At 52.0% G+C, this 20,814-nt stretch overlaps 8 protein-coding genes across 8 annotated transcripts; 4 read left to right on the top strand and 4 right to left on the bottom strand.

Moving 5' to 3' along the window:
- Positions 1-897: 897 nt before the first annotated feature.
- On the top strand, positions 898-4,074 carry BDV14DRAFT_189921 (basic helix-loop-helix domain-containing protein; the record flags this gene model as incomplete). The annotated part of the gene is made up of 2 exons (XM_073771266.1): positions 898-3,796; positions 4,022-4,074. The coding sequence occupies 2 exons, from the start codon at positions 898-900 to the stop codon at positions 4,072-4,074; spliced, it is 2,952 nt and encodes a 983-aa protein (XP_073627822.1).
- A 539-nt stretch (positions 4,075-4,613) lies between these two features.
- On the top strand, positions 4,614-7,474 carry BDV14DRAFT_208957 (ferric reductase family protein; the record flags this gene model as incomplete). Its single annotated transcript, XM_073775527.1, has 6 exons — positions 4,614-5,793; positions 5,850-5,911; positions 5,967-6,152; positions 6,216-6,645; positions 6,735-6,896; positions 6,954-7,474. The coding sequence occupies exons 1-6, from the start codon at positions 5,178-5,180 to the stop codon at positions 7,472-7,474; spliced, it is 1,977 nt and encodes a 658-aa protein (XP_073627821.1). The 5' UTR covers positions 4,614-5,177.
- Positions 7,475-7,592: 118 nt separating this feature from the next.
- On the bottom strand, positions 7,593-8,878 carry BDV14DRAFT_63334 (D-mandelate dehydrogenase-like dehydrogenase). Its single transcript, XM_073777191.1, has 2 exons — positions 8,480-8,878; positions 7,593-8,407 (listed from the first exon to the last, which is right to left on the bottom strand). The coding sequence occupies exons 1-2, from the start codon at positions 8,796-8,798 to the stop codon at positions 7,674-7,676; spliced, it is 1,053 nt and encodes a 350-aa protein (XP_073627820.1). The 5' UTR covers positions 8,799-8,878; the 3' UTR covers positions 7,593-7,673.
- Positions 8,879-9,335: 457 nt separating this feature from the next.
- BDV14DRAFT_63287 (putative EF-hand calcium-binding domain protein) lies at positions 9,336-10,807 on the bottom strand. Its single transcript, XM_073777189.1, has 2 exons — positions 10,450-10,807; positions 9,336-10,372 (listed from the first exon to the last, which is right to left on the bottom strand). Exons 1-2 carry the CDS (start codon positions 10,508-10,510, stop codon positions 9,372-9,374), a joined length of 1,062 nt encoding a protein of 353 aa, XP_073627819.1. The 5' UTR covers positions 10,511-10,807; the 3' UTR covers positions 9,336-9,371.
- Positions 10,808-10,961: 154 nt separating this feature from the next.
- BDV14DRAFT_63293 (putative potassium/sodium P-type ATPase) lies at positions 10,962-13,828 on the bottom strand. Its single transcript, XM_073777190.1, has 2 exons — positions 11,948-13,828; positions 10,962-11,901 (listed from the first exon to the last, which is right to left on the bottom strand). Exons 1-2 carry the CDS (start codon positions 13,703-13,705, stop codon positions 11,041-11,043), a joined length of 2,619 nt encoding a protein of 872 aa, XP_073627818.1. The 5' UTR covers positions 13,706-13,828; the 3' UTR covers positions 10,962-11,040.
- A 21-nt stretch (positions 13,829-13,849) lies between these two features.
- BDV14DRAFT_173813 (uncharacterized protein) lies at positions 13,850-14,713 on the bottom strand. The gene is made up of 4 exons (XM_073768800.1): positions 14,262-14,713; positions 14,112-14,213; positions 13,918-14,012; positions 13,850-13,871 (listed from the first exon to the last, which is right to left on the bottom strand). The coding sequence occupies exons 1-3, from the start codon at positions 14,522-14,524 to the stop codon at positions 13,952-13,954; spliced, it is 426 nt and encodes a 141-aa protein (XP_073627817.1). The 5' UTR covers positions 14,525-14,713; the 3' UTR covers positions 13,850-13,871; positions 13,918-13,951.
- A 1,380-nt stretch (positions 14,714-16,093) lies between these two features.
- BDV14DRAFT_173806 (putative exosome complex subunit Rrp46) lies at positions 16,094-17,550 on the top strand. The gene is made up of 2 exons (XM_073768799.1): positions 16,094-16,551; positions 16,608-17,550. The coding sequence occupies exons 1-2, from the start codon at positions 16,216-16,218 to the stop codon at positions 17,019-17,021; spliced, it is 750 nt and encodes a 249-aa protein (XP_073627816.1). The 5' UTR covers positions 16,094-16,215; the 3' UTR covers positions 17,022-17,550.
- Positions 17,551-17,560: 10 nt separating this feature from the next.
- On the top strand, positions 17,561-20,429 carry BDV14DRAFT_63279 (putative NAD+ kinase Utr1). The gene is made up of 2 exons (XM_073777188.1): positions 17,561-19,427; positions 19,473-20,429. Exons 1-2 carry the CDS (start codon positions 17,978-17,980, stop codon positions 19,985-19,987), a joined length of 1,965 nt encoding a protein of 654 aa, XP_073627815.1. The 5' UTR covers positions 17,561-17,977; the 3' UTR covers positions 19,988-20,429.
- The last annotated feature ends 385 nt before the right edge of the window (positions 20,430-20,814 follow it).

Below are 20,814 nucleotides of genomic sequence, written 5' to 3'. Positions count from 1 at the left end.
GCACTAACAACGCGGTTGTCAAGAACAAGACTCCGCCATCGTGAGCCGGCGAGCCGGAAGCGCAGGATCCCGCGATCATACGACGCCCACCGCCATCCTTCCATTGGTTCGTTCCGCCAATTTCCCATGGCTGCTGGCGATGCAGCCTGCGCAGCTCGATGGCAATCGCCCCCTGGACATGGCACAGACAACCAATTGATGATTTTCCTGACAAGAGGCAAATCGGTATCGTTTATCTTGTGAACGCTTGACGGTGCACAGAAGGAAGACCGAAGCAGCTGCAAGCGCCAGGAACAACCAAGCAGCCCTGTCAGTATCAGGTGGGACGACAGCCTCCTATAATATTTCCCATGTGAGGCAGGAACCCACGGTGCCTAGAACCCAGAACCCGCTCAACCAAGGCCCCAACGGTTTGATAAGATCTTCAAACAGGTAAATGACTAACCTCTGAACCTACCGTCCTATTTCTCATTCTCCATGTCATTGACAACCTTGGTGATCGTTAGGAGAGCTGCATCAACGTCAAAGTGACTCAAGAGTCAACGCGAACTCGACTCCGTTCTTCGGTCCGATCATCCTTTCTCCACAGTCCACACTGCAGTGGTTTAGGTCCGTTAGCGTGTCCGTTTGGGTGGTTGATCAGCAATCAATCTTCGACTTAAGGTGGCGGATACCCGCGCTTCCGCCAGCTTTGCTTGCTTTGTCTTCCACATTGCTGTATGTCTCTTGAGTCTACCGGATGAGGACCGCACACATATCAACGACACTGTTGCTGATTTTTGATACGCAAGCGAGAAGCCCCGCGCGGGTCTTTGATACGAGTTAAAATAACGACTCGATAACGCAGGCCACGGCTGGCCCATGGTCACAATCTTATAATATCAAGTTCATTAATCAATGGCTTCCCCTGGTATGGGCAGTGACTTTCAGCTCTTCTCGCCCGCTCAATCGAGGGGTAGAAAGAGCTCGCAGGGTGGTTCGTCGGATGATGCGGGTCAGGATTGGACGGAGTGGATGAGATGGGATGACCAGGCTTTCTCGTCGGATCCTGTGAAGGACTTGCCGCTCTCGCCGTCGACTACTTCGCCTCAGTTCTCTGCTCGGAACAATGGGATGGACTTTCTCTCGACGACCGACTTTTCGCCCGATATCCCGATCGACTGTACGAATCCGTTCGAGCCTTTCTTGAAGCAGGATCCTGGTGGTACGGTTCCGACGCAGACTTTCTTCAATGATGGTACTGATGCCTTTTCTTCGGTGTTGTCTGGATCACCTACCTCGACGGCTGTAGGTCAGAAGCGAAAGTCTGGAAGTGATGACGACGGGTCAGCTGGCAGCGGTGTAGTGCAGGAGGTGAAGAAGGTTCCGTCGAAGAAACGAGCACACAATGTCATCGAGAAACGGTATCGAGCGAACCTGAACGATAAGATAGCCGAGCTTCGAGATAGTGTTCCCAGTTTGCGGGCCTCCAAAGGCAACGGAAAGATCGCCGATGATGAGGACGAAGGCGTCACACCAGCCAACAAGCTTAACAAAGCCTCTATTCTATCCAAGGCGACAGACTACATCAAGCATCTCGAAACCCGCAATAAGCGTCTTGAGGATGAGAATACCGCCCTGAAGACCCGACTTCGTGAGCTGGAAAGGCTGGCCGACCAGAACATAACATCAACAGGATCCGTGTCATCACCGAGCAACTATACCGTTTCTACCGAGTCTGGATCGACTTCGTCCCCGAGTATCTTCTCGAATCCCGAAGACAGTCCAATAGAGTCGTCACCCTCGTCCTCGAAGCCTGCGGTCGGTATGATCAAGATCCCGGACTCCTTTAAACGCATGCGTACCGAAACGCCAAAGAACGATCTTTGGTCACAATCATATATGCAGCCGTCCACCTCTACTGATGGTGCCTCACAATCAAGTGGCGGCCGCCGACGGTCATATTACCCGAATAAATATGTTCTTGGTACTCTCGCTGGACTTATGGTTTTCGAGGGCTTGGGCAGAGAGAAGGAGACCAACTCCACTGCCAAGGGACTGCTAGCTGTTCCGATGAACTACTTTAGGACAGTTGAAGTCCCTCCCGCTCTGTACGAGGTTATGGGCGGGAGTTTCTGGTCAACATGGCACGCTCGGGCTATTCTTCACTTCCTTTTCCTCGCTGTCCTCGTCGTCGGCTCCGCGTTTATAGTGTTCGTCTATCTCTTCAACTCGGGCTCTGGACGTCAGAACAACTCCAAGGCGGCAACACCCGATGTTATGCTATCATCGTCCAACTTTAGACGTCAAGCATGGTTAACGAGTATCCAACGAGTCGGCGTACCACGCCATCGGTTCTTCCACGAGTGGTACGTCGTAACCTCAAGATGTTTCGAATATGTTCTACGATGCCTTCTCGGATGGAAGCTTTATACGTCAATTACTGGGATTACGGCCGATGATGAGAAGGGACGCGTCAAGACTTGGGATATTGCAATCGATGCACAGCTTTCTGGTGGCGATGCGGAGATTAGTAAGAGCCGATTGGTGCTTACGATCTTTGCGGCTGGTACTCTACCCAGAAGCCCCATGAGAATGATGCTCAAGGCACTCCACTGCCGCATTCTACTATGGCAGGTCGGGGTCCCGGGTCAGTGGAGCTACCAGGTCTCTAATGATGTTGCTCGCTCCCTTGCCAGGTACCAGTGGGACTTGGCGCGTCAGAAGAACGCCTCTTTGCCCAAAGACCACCCGGATGCTCTCCCTCCCCACCTACAAGCTTTGCTTCAATGCGAAAGCGAGGACGTTATGATTGACAGTATTACCCAAAGAGCGGCCAACCTCACCTGGAACCGACCCACCCAAGAGAACACTGATGGCGATGACGCTTTCCTTGATGTGGTGGAGGAGGATCCCGCCATCCAGTCATCTCTCGACGCCCTTGCCGCTTGGTGGTCATCTCACCTCCTGCAACGGGCTCTTCTTAGGTACTTTGAAGCTAGTGCTCGTGGTCCAGACGCGAAGAAGAGCCGCGACCTATTCAAGTCAAAGATCCAGCTTGCTCTTGACGTTGCGCCGCAGCCTTCTGCCGCTCATACTCGCGCCTTGGTGATGATGACCGTTTTCTTTGAACAGGACCGCGTGGAGAACGTCGGTGCTGTCCTTGCTGCACTGCCAAAGGAGAACTCCAAGAGCAAATCCAGCCAGACGTTCAACTTTTTGGATTCCTCGCTTCCAGTCTCCGTTCGCGAAGAAATCTCGATCGCTGTCCGGTGCGCCATGATTGCTGCCATATTCACTGCGCGATCTCGTGACGACACCTCACTGCCGGCGTCATTCACCATGGACAAGGCCGTCGCCTGGTTCAATCAGTTGCCACTTGACCCTGTCGACCTTACTCTCCTCGGTTTCTCAGCCGTCTATCATCTACTTCATGTTCTCGCTCTAGATACCGGTTACCTGTCGTCCTCAGACTCGTCGCGACCCAACTCACCCGCGCTCAAGAGCTCGCCATGGAATTCGTCAGATGAAGATGCTGGAGATGAAGCAGATGAACCGGCCGTCTCTCAGCGGAAGGAAATCCATTCGCAACCCGTTCCACTTATCGGTCGCGTTGCGTCGGAGCTCATGTACTGGGCTCGCAATGCTTACAACCCTACTTTCTACGGCTTCACCTCAGACCTTGTTCAGATTATCGAGGAGGAATGTACTTCGCTATGTCAAGGCGCAGGAGTCGATGTCGCTGACTACTCTCGTCTTCACCAAGAGAGGCTCAAAGCCAGCCACCGCAAGGACAAGCGGAAAAACAAGCACTACCGTCGATCTTCGAAAGCAGAGCACTCCCACGCTGAGGCTCGTCGAGAACCGCAGCACAAAGAACAGACCCATCCGCAGATAGAGCCCACTGCGGTAGCAGGATGATCAGGACGCTTTGGCATTTGCCAAGCGTGGTATGGTAACGTGTACAGATAGTATACTATATCTCTTTATGGCGTGTTACATTGGCTAGATTTGGTGTATAGGTAACCCGGATGGGTAATAGGAAAGGAGTTCAAGGAGTCATCACAAAACTGCGATATCTTCGTCCAGTTCTAGGTCTAGCAATATATCTCTTCAGTCTGCCCACGTAGGGTATTAAGGACATCTAGTAGACAAAGAAAATGAACCGGCGTTACGATTTAGGCAGAGTGTCTTGACATCAGAGGCGATCATCGCAACGCTGATGTTGTATATGCGTTTTGGTGACGTTCTCCAAGGCACCAGGAACTGGGCATCGGCTGACCTGACTAGGTACCTAGGGATTGTCACTTGAACCGTCTTTATCCTGGTAGAGACACCGCGTGCTCTTCTCGACGTCATTGCAGACCATCCAAGGAAAGAGACAGGCACACGATCGATAACGGAAGCTGCACCTGGCACCCAAGCTGACACCTGCCTTCTGCCAGGGGACCCAGAGTGTCAACCAATGGACCAGAGAGGGAATTCTGACAGCGGTTGGTGGAAGTTCACCCCGACGAGTCGAATCTCGTTTCCGTTTTCAGCCATGCGGTTTCATCCACGGCACTGCTACGGCAGCTCTGGTGGTTCGGTCTAGACTCTCTACCTGACAACTCCATTCGGCAGACAGTTCCTACAGACGGCTCCCAGAACTCGGGTTACTCGCTGGTCTTGAGCTCCGGTCTAGACTTCCTTCTTATCTGGTTCTGCGCTTTGGTGGTGGTGGTGGTGGTTCGATCCGCGCTGGTACGGGGACCGCCCGCATTCCTGAGACCGTCATTCTCCACCTCACATTCCATCTCTCGTTTGCAATGGCAGACAGACACACGGATATCCAACTTCTTGAGGTCTGAATGATCGTCTTGGCTCGTGACCGATCCGGTGCTCAGCGTCTGGGATCAACCAGGATGGATGACGGCATGGCTGCGCGGCCAGCAGAACAGACAACCGGCGCCGCAAACCACGAGTGGGACAATCCTTATGCGGAAGTTGAGACCGGATATATATGACAGGACTGAGGTCTTCCGCCGTGCTTGTCATGATTTGGTTGACGTGGAACAGTTGCTGCGGACTTCAATGAGTACGGTGGTGCAGCCGGTCCTGCACGGTCTTTCTACTCTTCCCCCAAACGTCGATGCCGACATCAGCACCAGCAACAACAGCAACACAAACAAAAGCAGACAAGTACAGAGACCAGAAAGATGGGTGTTGATATGCAAGACTTGGATACGCCGCGCGATAGAAATGTACACGCGCCCATGAACGTTGCGCTCGCGACGCCCCTCTTCGTGCTTGGCGGTGCAATCATTTTCTTCTCTATTGTGAGGCAGATTCAACTGCTACAGCAGAGACGTCGCCTGAAGTCGATTCTGCGCGATGGGAATCAGGCCCGGTTTACTCGACAGCATGCGCTAGTATCGCTCTACAAAAAATACATTGCATCCGCCCCGCTGTTTGGCAAAAGACACAGCCGAGAGATGCACTTGGGAAAACTTCACATAGGAACCCTTCCTCTGCGGGGTGAGGCAATCCTACTCGCTCTGTTTCTCGGTATCAATGTTGCGTTCTTTTTCTGCATCGGCGACTTGCGGAAAGGCTACACGGAGCTGCAATACCAGATCAGGTATGCGGCAGGGCATCTGGCTACCATGAATATGCCTGGTCTTGTGTTGTTAGCTGGGCGGAATAACCCACTCATCCCGCTCGTGGGACAGAAATTTGATGTGTTCAATTTCTTCCACAGGTGGGTGGGCAGGCTGGTTGTTGTTGGGACTATCGTGCATGTTGCTGGTGCTTACGCGGGGAAGGTGGCCGAGAGTGAGTTGCCCTAACTTGGCCTCGAGACGAGGGCAGCAACTGACATGAGCGGGCAGTGGGTGTTGATCAGGCTATGCTCCTTATCTGGACGGCGCCGTTTTTTGTCTGGGGGTCGGTTGTACGTGTTCCCCCTCTTTTAAGCCTCTTTCAATGAGGGCTAATATGCTAACCAGGCCACGATCGCTTTTGTCCTCATCCTCATTCAATCTGTTTCGTTTATCCGCCATGCCTTCTACGAGGTCTTCTTGCGCACACACATCACCCTTTCAGCCATATCTATGGGGGGACTGTATTACCATGTTTATGGTCGGGCCCAAGCAAACGTTGTCCTCGCGACGATTATCCTGTGGGGATTAGAGGTACGTCCCCGCCTTCTCTGATCAACCCATTCAAACACCCAGTAATGCTAATATAATGAGCAGAGGCTCGCTCGCCTAGCATCTCTCGCCTGGTGCAACTTTGGCCGGAAACTCTCGATAGTCGAAGTGGAGCCCCTTCCCGGCAACGTCGCAAGGGTCAACGTCGCGCTCGTCCGCGGCCAGAAGTTCAGGGAGGAGCAGTATATGTACCTATGCATCCCCACGATGGGCCTCTGGACGACTCATCCATTTTCTGTTGCCTGGGTTTCAAGCGCTGGGGAGCATAGAGAATTAACCGAGAAGGAAGAGACGGAATGTAGCAACTCATCCAATCACTCTCTGGCTAAACCTGATGACCTCGAGGATGACAGACAAATTGTCTCATTCCTCATCAAGGAGAAGGAAGGGTTTACCAAAAAATTGCTCAAAAAGGCGGCTGATTGGGCGAAAGATTACGTCGACACGAAAGTGGCATTGGTGGAAGGGCCGTTTGGTGAGTTACCTTTTTGAGCTATCAATCTCTCACATTTCAAGTGCCATGATCATAGTGCCTTAGTTGGGGCTCATGGCTAACTATTCTAGGCGGAATTCGCTTTCTGGACTCCTATGGGACAGTGGTCCTTGTCGCGGGAGGTATCGGCATCACACACCCAATGTTCTCCTTGCGTCAGTGCGTTGAGAAATTTCAAAAGGGAGCAACTGCTGTGAGACGGATTAGGTTGGTTTGGGTTGTTAGGAGCGAAGGTACGCCCACGACCCCTCAAATAAACATGACACAGTACTAACGAGCGATATGTATAGACGCTTTTATCTGGGTCGAACCCTGGATGAAATGGCTCTTCAACCAGCCAGCAGTCGCATCGGGAGAAAACGAGTCTTCCGAGTCTTTTCCGCCTTCCTCCCAGTCCACTCTCCAGTCATCCAACAGCGACAATTCCCAGAAGCTGGACTTCAGAATCAAAGTCTTCATCACGGGCAGAACCCCAAAGGACGACTCCATCGCCATGACCTCGCCCGAGCCATGCACTCCCACAAGCTCCGCCTCTGCCTCCAAATCAAACGTTAACACGCTCGAAGAGTCATGGGTGTTTGTAGATAGACCAAATGCCAAGGTCTCGCTCATCGGCGGCAAGCCTAACTTTAAGAAGATTCTTGAGGATGAGCAGAAGGATCAGATTGGTGCCATGGCAGTTACTGTCTGTGGGCCTGGGGGTATGGGCGATGATGTTCGGGCAGCAGTGAACAGCTTGGAACGTGCAAGCGGCACGCCAATAAGGCAAAGGAGTAAGGTTGATTTCCACGAGGCGACGTTTAATCTGTGAGGCTCTGATTTTTGTCGTATCTAACAAGAATGGATAGTACGGCTTGAGCTGGAGTTCGGGCTGTATATGTGCTGGCTTCACGATTCTTGTATTCACCTTGTTAAAAAAATTGGAATGAAATGAATCTTTTTATATCAACTTCTCCATAATAAAACTCAATAAATCTATCGTACCATCCCAATCCCATCTTCAGGCAAATCTAAAGATTTGCCTTATCCTTAATCAAATGCGCATTCACCGGCGTCAATGCCTTCCCACTCTTGAAGAAACTCTCAATATTCTCCATCGCCAACCTCTCAAACCCAATATGCGTATCAACAGTCCCACCAGCATTATGACTCATAACCATAACCTTGGAATGGCTCGCCAGACGCGGATGCACATTCGGTTCGTCGGCGTGGACGTCCAGCCCTGCACCAACGAGCTGTCCTGACTCCAGCGCATTCAAAAGAGCCTCCTCATCAACGAGACTCCCGCGCGCAATATTAATGAATCGACTTCCCTTCTTGAATTTCGCGAATTTCTCGGTAGTGAGCAGCTTTTGACCGGAGAAGGGCGTCGCAACGACCACGCAATCTGCCTCCCCCAGAAGGGAATCAAGATCCTTAATAAACGTCGCATCAACAGACCCCTCAATCTCCGCACTCTTCTTGATTAGATCCGTGTAAAGGATCTTCATCCCAAATGCAGCGTACGCCTTCTTCGCAATCGTGTATCCGATTTGACCTAGGCCGATGATACCAAGGGAATGGCCGGAGGGATTGCGCGCTGTCAATGGTGAATTCTGGTGCGCGTCTAGGAAGGCCTTGGGATTTCCCGAGGATGCAGCGCGCGTTGACCATGAAAGATTGCGAAATGAGGCGAGGATAAGGAAGAGAGCCATATCCGCTACTGATTCCGATGATGCGGCGGCGCCGTTGCAGTAAAGTATCCCTATATCATCCCATTAGCCTACTACCCTCCTCCCCCCCTCTCTCAAAAAAAGAAATATATATATAGACATACCCCTCTCCGCAAAAACACCCACATCAGCCCAATCATACCCCGCCCCCGCACTCGCAACAATCTTACAACTCCTGGGAAGCAGGGTAATAAGTTCCCTATCCCAATTCCCCATCTCACCGCCTGTATTCCAGAACGGGCGGAATATAGCGCTGAATTCACCCCATCGGTTCTCCTTTAGGGCCTTGATGAATTCGGGGCGGGAACGTTCGGTGGCTTCAGGGCGGATTATGCTGAATTGCGAGCTGAAGCGGGTGTAGATCGAGTGGTTGTATTTTATGGGGTCGCCTATGTGGAGGATTGTTGGTTTTGAGGGGGCCATTTTGGTGGGATTTTAGGTGTAGGATGAGGGATTGAGTGTATGAGAGAACAGAGAAATGGAGGGAGGTAGGTAGAGAGAGTATGGGGTGATCTGGGGAATATATGGTGTGGTGAGTATTCTTATAGATCGGACAAGCAACTTCAATAGCCGGGCTCGGTGTCAAAGGCCGATTGCCGATGGCGGGCTTTGACTCGCAGTGCTCGGGGTTATGCCGACATTTTGAGAGCTCGCGTCTCTATTAATTGAAGATCGATGCGGAGAAATCTCCTCTTTTCGAGAAATGGTCCCACTTAATTACTCAGGTGAGGTACTGCGAGCTTCCTTGTATACAGAGTAGTCTAATGTTGGTGGTTAAGCTACGGAGCTACGTTACCCCGGAAGTGCATCCGCAGCTGCACCATTTTATATAGCCAGGAAGTCGGAACCCGATTGTGCAGGATTACATCTCGACAGTCTCCATAACAAATTCATGTAGACTATTCTCACATCAGTTGCTCAAATCTACAAGACCCAATCAACTATGCACCACCCCTCCTTCCCCCTTCTCCCCTTGTCTAAACCTCTGGAACTCTACTATTCCTCCTGCTCCTCCGCAGCCCTAACAGCCCACCTCACCAAATCCGCCAACGCCCCACTAACAGCCTCAAAGCGCGGAATCTCATGCCCTCCACCATGGTTATACACTTTCCTCTTTCCCCTCTCGCAGACCTCGCTGAGCTGTATACCGGCTACATACCGCGGGTCTCGCTCGCCGTAGATGTGCACTGTTGGGATGGAGATTTTGATTGGCCCGACCATTTCGCGCCGGATGTCGCTTTCGCTTGTTAGGGAGGGGGCGGGGGGTATTGCTGAGGATATGGTTCCGTCCAGATCGATACCTAGACTCAGGCTTGGACTTGGACCCTGAGCTAGGGAAGGCGTTGGGAGTGGTGTAGGATATGGATTCGAGAACGAGTAAGGGTTCGGTACTGAGATGGATGGGAAATCGAGACCGCTTCCAGTCCAGCGATTTGAGCCGTGCGATAGGATACTACCTGAGCTTGCCATTGTCTTGAGAGCCGCTCGAGATGCGAAATCGCGCGCCTTTGTGAGAGGGGATATGGTGTATCCGATGTGTTCGAGAAGGGGAAGGGACGCGCCGCCGCAGATGAAGATTGCGGATTTGAAGGGCGTTGGTGGTGGAAACATTTCTCTCTTTGCATCTTGGCTATCTTCGCTCTCGTCGGGCGTTTGTAGCTGATGTGGAGCTGGCGGTGACGATGACTGCGCCTGTACCTGCGCAGCATATAACAACAGCGCCGCACTCGCAACGGCCGTCCCCTGTGAAAACCCCAACACCATATCATATGGTCCTAGATCCCTTATCACACCCTCCAACCACTCCTGCGCCTTCAGAATAACGCTAATGTCCGCGTTCGCAGCTGGCGTCTTATTTTCCGTCCTGATATCGGGATAAAATGAGTAATAAGGCCCCTTATAAAACAAATCTAACCCTGGTGCTGGCGAACAGGGATAGGGACCGTCAATAAAATCGAATTTTAGGTCTAGGTCTGTGAGGCGGGAGCGGATTGATGCTGTTGCGGTAGGTGAGCATGGACTGCCTCGTTTGGAAGATCGGGGGTTATTGAGCGGGGAAGGGAGGTATACTTACAAGTCTGCGACTTGAATATCGCACCGCTTGAGCCGCGGCCGTGGAGGCAGAGGATCTTCATTCTTGTCGTTTGTACACTGATCTAAGAGATGAAGGAATGGATTTCAGCAGAGACGCTGACGATGAATATAAGAGCACCAAAGACAGCGATGTTGACATGCTGGATGATGACAAGACCGTCTCCTTGCAGAAGATAAACAGGCAGCAAAAGCAAACAGTTGCACGGGAGCGGTGACTGGCCAGAGATCAGCTGGTCATGCACGGTATGTATGGTAATTGGTAACCAATGGATTGGTGAATGCTTCGGAGGCCGGAACATCTACAGCTTTGAAATGGGGCACATGATATGCTGCATGTTGTACAAAAAGCGAAACGGGAAAGAAGTCACGTTGTCATTCTGGTCCAGTAATGGGACTAGCTACCTAAAGGAATGACAATGGTCAGGCCAAACGGAAAACATCAAACAAGAAACAAGAAACAAGAAACAGAGGAACTGTGTTGAATCAGTCCACGAGACGTTGCATACGCTTGGTTGAGCAATAGCTGGTTGAGCATGCTATTGATCGGGATCAACCTCCGCTATTTCGTCATCTACTTCTTCTCCGTCACCACGCTGGCATTCATGCTTTCCTCGACGCTGGCGTTGGCGCTCAGTGAAATGGGTGTTAGGGTTCGCAGTCCGGCTCTCATCTCGGCGTCTTCCATGGTAAGCGTGGCGTTCTTGCCGGTGCCGATGCGGAATCGTCGCTTGATTGCTTTCCAGCTTTCCACTAGCGCCAGATAGACCACGACGCACCCGAAGACTACTCCCCAGTGCCAGCTGATGCCATGATGTTTGAAGACTACGCGGTTCACTTCGGGGAGGTAGATGACCGGGAACGCGATCACGAAACCGGCAATGACTGCCCAGAATAGGAACTGGTTACGCCAGATGGAGTGGAAGACGGAAAGCTTGCTGCGGTTGCGGTCAGGATCGAGGTTGAAGAGGGATCGGGAGAAGTGCTTGACTTCCCATGCGGTGACGAGCAGAAGGAATGTCAGAACGGCGTAGGTCGTAGCGCGAGCTTCAAAGACGGTTCCGCAGGTGCTGTTCCAGCCTTCGTTACACCCGTGTCCCATGCTAGCCATGCCTTCGCCGGCTCCGTAGATAACGACCACAAATGAGACGAGACATAGCGAGCCCATGAATGTGCCGTAGACCATCTTGTCGGTAATGAGCTCCCGAGTAAAAACACCGATCTTGAGGTCATGTGGCGGGCGGTACATGATATCCGGTTGAGCCTCTTCCAGCCCTAGTCCTAGGGCCAGGAAAGACGAAGTCACCAAATTGGCCCAGAGGATTTCCAAAGGAGACAAGGGGAAGATCGAGTTTCCTTCTGCGTCCTTAAAAGCAAGGGCGATCAGGAGGAGGATGACCTGGGCAATATTTGATATCAACAAGTGCATGAGGAACTAAACAGTTAGCAGGCGGTCATGACGATAGTAAGAGTTGGAATACCTTTTGAATATTGTCAAAGAGACGTCTTCCTTCTTCAACCGCTTTCACAATTGAAGCGAAGTTGTCGTCAGTAAGAACCATATCGGCAGCCTCCTTTGCAACGTCGCTGCCGTTCTTTCCCATAGCAATTCCCACATCAGCGCGTTTCAAAGCAGGCGAGTCATTAACACCGTCACCGGTCATGACACAGAATGCACCTCGGCGATGCATTGCTTCAACCATGCGAACCTTGGTGGTAGGACTGCACCGTGCAATAACAAGGGGCAGCTGCTCAATCGCGTCGACATCGGCATCGGATAAGCGATCAAATTCTTTTGCTGCCATGACCAGGCGGCTGGAAGCTGCGTTGATGACAGGATCCAGAATGCCAACTTCTGATGCAATCGCTGTTGCAGTGCGGATATGGTCACCCGTAAGCATGTGGACTGTGATTCCAGCCATCTGGCACTTTCGCACGGCCGCTGCCGTTTCAAGGCGAGGTGGATCGTAGAGTCCTATCAGGCCACTAAACTTAAGATTCGACTCGGCGTTACTGCGAGGAACCACATGAGGTTTGTCGTCCACAGGGACTTTCTTGTGCGCGATGCACAGCACGCGGAGACCTTCGCCGGCCATTCGCTCTGCGGTCTCTTGAATGACATCCTTTTCCTCGTCACTGATGTCGAGGCTTCCGATGAGTGCCTCTGGTGCACCCTTGGAATAGACTTCGTTGAGCTTGGTATGGCGATTGGTAAAGACCACAGTCATCTTCTTGACAGAAGAATCAAAGGGGTATTCTGTGTGGAGAGACAGACCCCGGTCTCGAACGATATCCGTTTTTTCGTAGCCAAAGCGCATCGAAAAGACGCGCAGAGCTATCTCAGTGGGCTCTCCGACAGCTGTCCAATCCCCTTCAGCCACCCTAGCAGGGACATCATCCTCATCAGAAGGCTGTGCATTGTTGTGCACGAGGGACAGGTTACACAACGAGAGAGCAGTAATGAATGTATTGGAAGCCTCATCTTGGACGTCTTTAGGTTCAACATCCTTGCCATCGAACCGGACAACTCCACTTGTTGGATCGAACGGGTTGGTGGTTTGGTGGACAGTGAAGATTCCAGTATCTGGTACCCAGGCAGTGCGTGCAACCATCTTTCCTTGAGTTAGGGTTCCCGTTTTGTCAGAGCAAATATTGGTGACTCCACCGACGGCTTCGAGACATTGCAGCTTTCGGACAATAACATTGCCTCTTGCCATTGCCTTGGTACCGACAGCCATAGTAATGGTGAGGACTGCAATCAGGGATTCAGGCACAACAGCTACCGCGACGCAGATTCCGTAGATGAGAACCTCTCCTTGAATGTCCCATACATTCACCGAGAAGACGATGATGGCGAGAAGTACCGCCAGCGCAAAGAGAAGTAGGGCAAATTTGCTTAGCTTGACTTGAAGGGGAGTTCCAACAAGACCAAGAATGCTCTTTACGCTGGCAATCATGCGACGATATAGGCGAACAACGATATTTGAACCATCATGTTCCACCTTATCCTGAAGTAGCTGGGCAATTTTCCCGACCTCAGTGTTCATGCCCGTAGCAGTGATGACACCAGTTGATCGGCCTTGAGTGGTACTACAGCCAGAGTACGCCATGTTGGTTCTATCTCCGATTGGCATGTCACGCGAAGTCAAGGTAATGTGAGGAGTCTTTGCTACGGGTAGAGATTCTCCGGTCAAGAGCGCTTCGTCCATTGCGACATTCATGCCTTCAAATAGTCTCATATCCGCAGGGACAATGTCACCGACGGCGAGCTGAACAATATCCCCAACCACAATTGCTTCGGCCTTTACAGACGTAACATGTCCGTTCCGTAGTACCTTACATATTGGGGCTGACAATCGCTGCAAGGAGAGGATGTCCTTTTCTGCACGATAGTCTTGGACGAATCTATAGACGTTCAGATAAAGTTTTCAGTCGGGTCAGAGTTCCTTACCCAACGACGATATTGAGGAGAATGACGGCGGTGATCACGCCTCCTTCGATATAGTCGTTGATGCCAAAGGACACTCCCATGACGATGACAAGGATCTAAGTTCGACAGTTAACGATGATGTCTGCACTGCAGATGGCAGGCAGTATTGATATAGAAGTCGAGGCCATACTAAAGTTAAACTGTTGGAGACTTGCCTCAGGAGGATCTTCCACATGGATAGTCCTTCCATCGAGCCGACGCTGTTAGGGCCATCCCGCTCGAGGCGAGCAGAGGCCTCTGCGTCCGAGAGACCATGTCTTGGATAGTCAGCAGTATACTAGTACAAGATATGGAAAGAGGCTTACTGGAGATCGACACTGAGAAGGGCCGAGAGGCTGGAAGGGTCGATGGTGTGAGCATGGTCTGTTGGTGTTGAGAGATCCTGTTCAGAGTGGCGAGCTGGGGCCTGGTGTATCTCCGGCGGTGCTTGGCCTTGCGAAGCAGCTTTCTCGAGATGGTGCGAATCTTTTACATCTCCGGGGTGATTATGGTTGTGCTCCTGTAAGTAAGCACATATAGGAGGCTCCGTCGATTCCTCGACATCAAGCGGGGTGTTATCTATGCCCATTCAATTGAAGCTGAAGTAAAGAGCAAGAGCTTGTGTGACGAGAACGTCCCGAGTGCTTTCAGAGGTCTTTGAGAAATGCAAAAGATCCGAGTACCACCAGTCTGAGCAACAAAGAGAGAAGAAGATTAGCAACCGAGCTAGTCAAGACTGGGAAGACTCAAGAATAGCAGGACGTACTTCCCAACTTATAGCCAGGCAGGGAATCTCGGCAGCGGGGATGGACACCACCAAGGATCACGGCATGAGGGGTATCATTGCTGCGCCATGCACGATAGGCTCTTGAGATCATCGCAGATTCTGGAACATTGTCGGGATCTTGGCCTATTGCATCACTACCATAAGCACTTCACAATCCAACCATACCGGTCAAGCCACTAATGGCTTGGAAGCGAAGCAGGTAAAAGTGGATTGGACGGCGGGGCATCTGGGGAACTGTTTAGCGGAGACAGCGCCTCAGGAGATCAGTCGTGGCCATGTTGCCGGGGAGTGAATGAAGAAGAGGGCGACCAGTCAGGAAGCTTGGGGACAGAAAGGGCTGGAGCCGGGCGTTGAGGTTGGAGACGACGAGAACAAGGCGACCCTGGTAGGTGAGGGCACGTGCCGGTCTGTATGCGCTTATTTGAAGCCGCCACTCGCTCTCTTCATTCTTCCAAGGTTCACAAAACGTTCACTCTCTAAATTCCATCAACATACCCTGACCCTGCACTGAACCATGGCAAAACATCACAAGCTTCACTTGCACGTTCTCTCGGCGAGCTGAGCTTTCTCGGCTGCGAGATATCCCTGGTCTCATCGCTACGGCGGCCAGTGGCTCATCTCAGACTCGGCGTCGGATGGCCAAGACGATTTCCTCTCAGCGTTTCCTCTACTTCGCCTTTCCCGATCTCGGCAGTCTTGGAGATCGGTCAAACTCGCCGATACGTTTTATCCAGCGAATAGCATCATTCGAATGACGAGGATCGCACTTCCAAGAATCAAATACGCCGCGCTTTTTCTGGTATCCGTCCTGCACCATGGTGAATCTCAGCCTGCCCGCTACCTCGATGAGTCTATCTACGTCTGGATATCGTATGTATTACGCTTCGCCGTCTGATTGACAGGACACGAAAACCTTAAACTTCATGTACATCATGGTCAGTCTAGAGACCCCGCACGCTTCAACTGTCAAACAACGGCGCGGACCAGGGAACAATAACTGGTACAAAGTAAATCAGGAGAGCAGTAGACTGGACCATGGTTAGATTAGTAGAGCTCGTCCGGGAATGTGAGCGTGTGCTCTTGCCATGCTTTCAGTAGGGTAGAGCTCAGGACTGCACTTTCGGCACTTTTCTCAACGCAGAACCGAGTAGACGGGCTTGTTGCCAAGTCTATTCTATTCTCAGGGCAGCAGGCAGCAACCCACCCAAGTCATCTGATGCTGATTCCTTGGTTTTGAGCAGTCGTCTTGGCTGGGGATAAGTGTGGCCTCAGGCTAGAAACTCACATTCTCAGGCAGTAATAACGTGACCAATCAACAGCTGGCTCGCACTCTCCGCCGGATTCTGTCAAAAATTCCACCGAGCTGCTGCTTCAAACAAAGAGACATCGCGATAGCTTCATTTCATCCCAGAGGTTCCGCTTTTTCGTGCGTCCAAGACAGCTACCGTACAATCGGCTACCATCGATCTTGTTTGCCAGGTGGTTTTCACACAATGGGAGGCCCAATCGCAACTCTTCACCCGCTCGAACGTGCCGATGGTTCGGCCTCATACAAGTGTCCTGCAACTGGTTCAAACATTCTCGGATCAGTCAATGCTCCTGTTGAGCTCCCTGGACGTCGGGATGCTCTAAAGCCGGAAGAAGCAACCGTCGAAGTCTTTGTCAAACCGGGCACCGCACCTGGCGGCGTTGGTGAGCGCTTTGTGGAGGGTGTTATCAGAGGAGCTCTAGGCCGCTTGATCCTGGGACGGGAGAAGGGGTACGCAAGACGCGGAGTTGTCATCACCTTGGCTGTACTTGGTGGTGAAACCGTCGGAAGAGGGGGATCTGTAAGACTACCGCTACTTGCAACGAGAGAATACTGCTAACCGATTAATGATGATAGTACCTTTCGCTGCTCCCTGCCCTCCTACACACAGCCACCCTTGCGCTTTTGTCGGCATCCGTTCCTCTGTCCGCTACTTTGTCCGCCACCTTTATGGGCGTGAACTCGTCCGGGGAGATTATTCGCGAACCGTCCGCAAAAGAGGCAGCCGCTTCCACCTCGCTTCACGTCCTGGCATTCACATCCAAGGGTCATCTGCTGCTTAATGAAAGCGAGGGCGCGTTTGAGTTTGATACTTGGGAAAAGGTTTACGAACAAGCTCTGGCCATATGCCATGGAAGCTCAGCTCTCAGCTCTGACGGCGACGTTGCGATGACCGAAAATGCGGAGGGTCAACCACTCGAAGGATTCATACGCGACACTGTCCAGGATCATATCCATTCCGACTATGCTTGGAAGATTGAGGCTGCTTGAGTTATGTATCATCTTTTGTCAATCACAGGATGAATCTCAGACGACACTGCTCTCACGATGCAGCAGTCGGCCTACTCCAATAGGGTTCTCGCCAATCCATCAACAACCTCGTATCTCATGGCGGGGTTCACATGCTGAGGAACGGCCACAGCCTATGCGCTTCCCGCTGTTCTGATTTGGATTTACTCAGCCTATCGGCAAGCAAGCTAGCTTTGCAAGCTAGCTTTCGAGAAGCGGATTGGTGGGTATTGACCTGGAAGGCCCAAGATGACGGGCTCTATCTATTGAATGCGGGGTGATACCGAGTTGTTGGTTGCTGACGTGGGATGCTTCTAAGCAAACTCAAACAGGGCGGGGGGTATTGGGAGCCATCCAGTGCTATCAATCAAGTACTGTGATGAATTCAGTACTTGGATTGTGAACCTGTTTTGACCAGGTGCATGTACTGCTAGTTCCTCGAGCCTGGTGACAAATCGGCACTAGCACTAGTTAGTTATATTTAGCAGAATAGATACCACTTTCACGACGGAATCCTTCACCGTAGTTCTGCATGTTATGTTAAGAACTGTACGTAGCTAGACACTGTAACTACGTTGGGCCGCGGATAGTTCTGGAGAGAGCGGAGGCAATCACGAAGTTCGGCCATTTTTCCCAGAGCAGCCAAGTGGGGGAAGCACTCTCACCTCTTTAAATCTCCCACTCTTCGCCCACACCACCTTCAGCATCACTCATCCCTCACTAAGCTCTGGTCAGCTTATCCCTCGTCTCATCATTAGTCTCCGTCCAATCCCCGATACGTCCGAACTCGGCTGGCGCACCGCCAATTCTCCCATCTTCCTTCCTGTGGGAGTCCGGATCACAGTTGCGCGCTCCAGCTACTAAGCCAGCCAGCCTCTGTCTGACACCCGCGAACACGTCAACTCCTTCGGACTTATAGATCTCAGATTACTCCTTCCATGGCTTCCACCGGCTTCCGCCATGATTCTATAAATTCCCACAGCGTCTCCGAGCAGCCCTGCACACCATCATCCGACTCCGCAGCCCCACCATTATCAGACCCATCTCCTCCGACTTCGAAGTCGACGACTGTCGGAGCTTCGCTCTTGCGCGACTATGCTGACCATATAGACCCCTCTCAACATCCGAACGAAGTCGGCCGGGGGGCTAGTCGTCACAAATCTACCAAATCTGCTACACATACAGCTGCAGCCTCACCAAACCCTGTGCAACCGCGAGAAGACCAAGCGGCCTCGGGCTTGGCCACACCCTCCGCATCGCAGCAGTCTTCTTTCCTGCCCTTCCGCGCAGCGCCCTCGCTAAACCGGCATAACCGGAACGCTATATCCTGCGACTTGATACCCCGACAGACCATTATGAAAGCACTCGCTTCCCGACCGTCCTCCGGCAACCAGAGTTCCAACATGCCGCTGGCGGCGTCGCTTGGGCTCCAAAGTCCCACTTCTCCCAGCAGCCCTCCCGACGACACAGACCGCCGCCCACGCACATCAGCATCACAGAAGCTCTCTGCTGCTCTATCAAATTTACAGCTTGCACCCTACGATGAGCGGAATCCGTCTACGCGGCTTGTCATGCAGTCGCCATGTTTCTTCCATAAGCGGTTTGATGATGCGGTGAATCTTGAGAAGGTGCTGGAAGAGATAAAGGATGACGAATGGATGTCGCATTCTCGCCTCCTACAGACGGCGACGGGGGTCCGGGAAGTGTCAAAGCAACTACAGCGCCAACCTATCAAGCGCGCCGTCAGAAATGTCATGATTGTTACAAAGGCGCGGGATAACAGTCTGGTTCATTTGACGAGAGAACTGACCGAGTGGCTACTATCAACTCCACGCTACGGAAGCGAACGCGGGGTCAACGTCTATGTGGATGCCAAATTGCGGCATTCGAAGCGGTTTGATGCTCAAGGACTGCTCCAGAAGGATCCCGCCTACGAACATATGGTCCGATATTGGACTCCGGATCTATGCTGGACGTCACCAGAGAAGTTCGATCTTGTACTCACGCTAGGCGGAGACGGAACCGTCTTGTTCACATCATGGCTGTTCCAGCGGGTTGTGCCGCCTGTTCTATGTTTCTCGCTCGGGAGTCTCGGCTTCCTCACGAACTTTGAATTTGACAACTACAAGTCACATTTAAACGCAGTGATGGAGGACGTCGGCATGCGAGTAAACCTTCGGATGCGCTTCACCTGCACAGTCTTCCGGAAGGATCGGAGTAAGGGCGCGGAAGTTGGCGCAGTGGAGGAAGGCGAGCAATTTGAGGTCCTCAACGAGCTGGTTATTGACCGCGGCCCCTCGCCTTATGTTTCGAATCTTGAGCTGTATGCGGACAATGACCTTCTCACCGTTGTGCAAGCGGACGGCTGTATCTTCTCAACACCAACTGGTAGGTATCTCAGTCTTTATCGTTGTTCATAACTAACAACCCTAGGCTCCACCGCTTACTCCCTATCCGCTGGCGGCTCTCTCATCCACCCATCCATCCCCGGCATCCTCCTCACCCCCATTTGCCCTCACACCCTATCATTCCGCCCCATGGTCCTCGCCGACTCACTATCCCTCCGCATCGCCGTCCCCGCCGGCTCCCGCTCAACAGCATACTGCTCCTTCGACGGCAAAGGCCGTGTTGAGCTCCGCCAAGGCGACTACGTCACCGTCGAAGCAAGCCAGTATCCGTTCCCCACCGTCGTCGCCAACAGCGGCGAATGGTTCCAGAGCATCCAGCGCGCACTGCGCTGGAACACCCGCGGCGCTGTTCAGAAGAGCTGGCATAGCGCCGATGGCTCGATGGATGCGGCTGATGAGGAGAACGAAGAAGAAGAATGGGATATCGATACCGATGCCGGGTATAATGGCACTGATAGTGGGCTTGGGCATAGTGAGGATGGCGATACGGGGACGAATAGTCCTATGAAGAGGCAGATGAGTATGCTTGGGATGGCTTAGGACTTCTTATATATTTTCTTTTTATATTATAGTAGCCCTTGGTACTGGGCTTCTGACTTGGACTTGGATTGGACTTGGATTGGTTTACTTTGGACACATGAACATGGGTACCACCGCTTGGAGTTTGGTGTTATGTTAGGGTTCTGTTGATTGCTAGCGATGATAGAATTGCATATTGTGGGCCACAAGAATAGCACTTATTTTTGTCCGGGTCATCCTTCAATTGCTGTTGTCCTACGCAGCGCTCCAGGACTATTCCTATATATAAATCCCCTCAGACCACCTACCACACAGAGATCCCGCTCGCAGTCGGGTGTCCATTACCTCTGCAGCCCTAACCACTCCAAACCATCTCGATCTCCCACCTAAAACACATCAAGATTCATCACCAGCGTAAAAATCCAACTTTCCTGCTGATTACAAGACAAACCAGCACGCCCGCTCCGCCCGGTCTGCTCAGCCCTAACTACTTAAATGCCCTCAGGTCCAAGAATAAAAAAGCCATGTGGGTCTGGAGCCCTAATACTGTTCAATGCCTTGCCTAAACAAAATTCCTGCAGCGCGATGGTGGCTAGACTAGTCTAGGTAGCTAGATCTGACACACAACCCCTGCCTGATACTTACTGGTACTGATGTAGCCGATGCGTTAATTCCTCATTCGCAATATTGTGTCTACTCCGCTTTGGTACCTTGCAATCGAACTGACGTAGGGTACATTCGGGACCCTAAACTAAACCGTACTTTAGGTAGGTACCTACAGCGAAGCGCTATCTATCGCCAGGCTCTATACACCTAACATACCACCGATACCATGCCGAAAACCTGCT

The sequence above is a fragment of the Aspergillus stella-maris genome, assembly GCF_047715825.1.
Source record: "Aspergillus stella-maris strain CBS 113639 unplaced genomic scaffold BDV14scaffold_29, whole genome shotgun sequence".
In the NCBI taxonomy this organism is placed as follows: domain Eukaryota; kingdom Fungi; phylum Ascomycota; class Eurotiomycetes; order Eurotiales; family Aspergillaceae; genus Aspergillus; species Aspergillus stella-maris.
The sequence above is the reverse complement of the archived record's forward strand: the minus strand, read 5'-3'. Positions and strand labels throughout refer to the sequence as shown.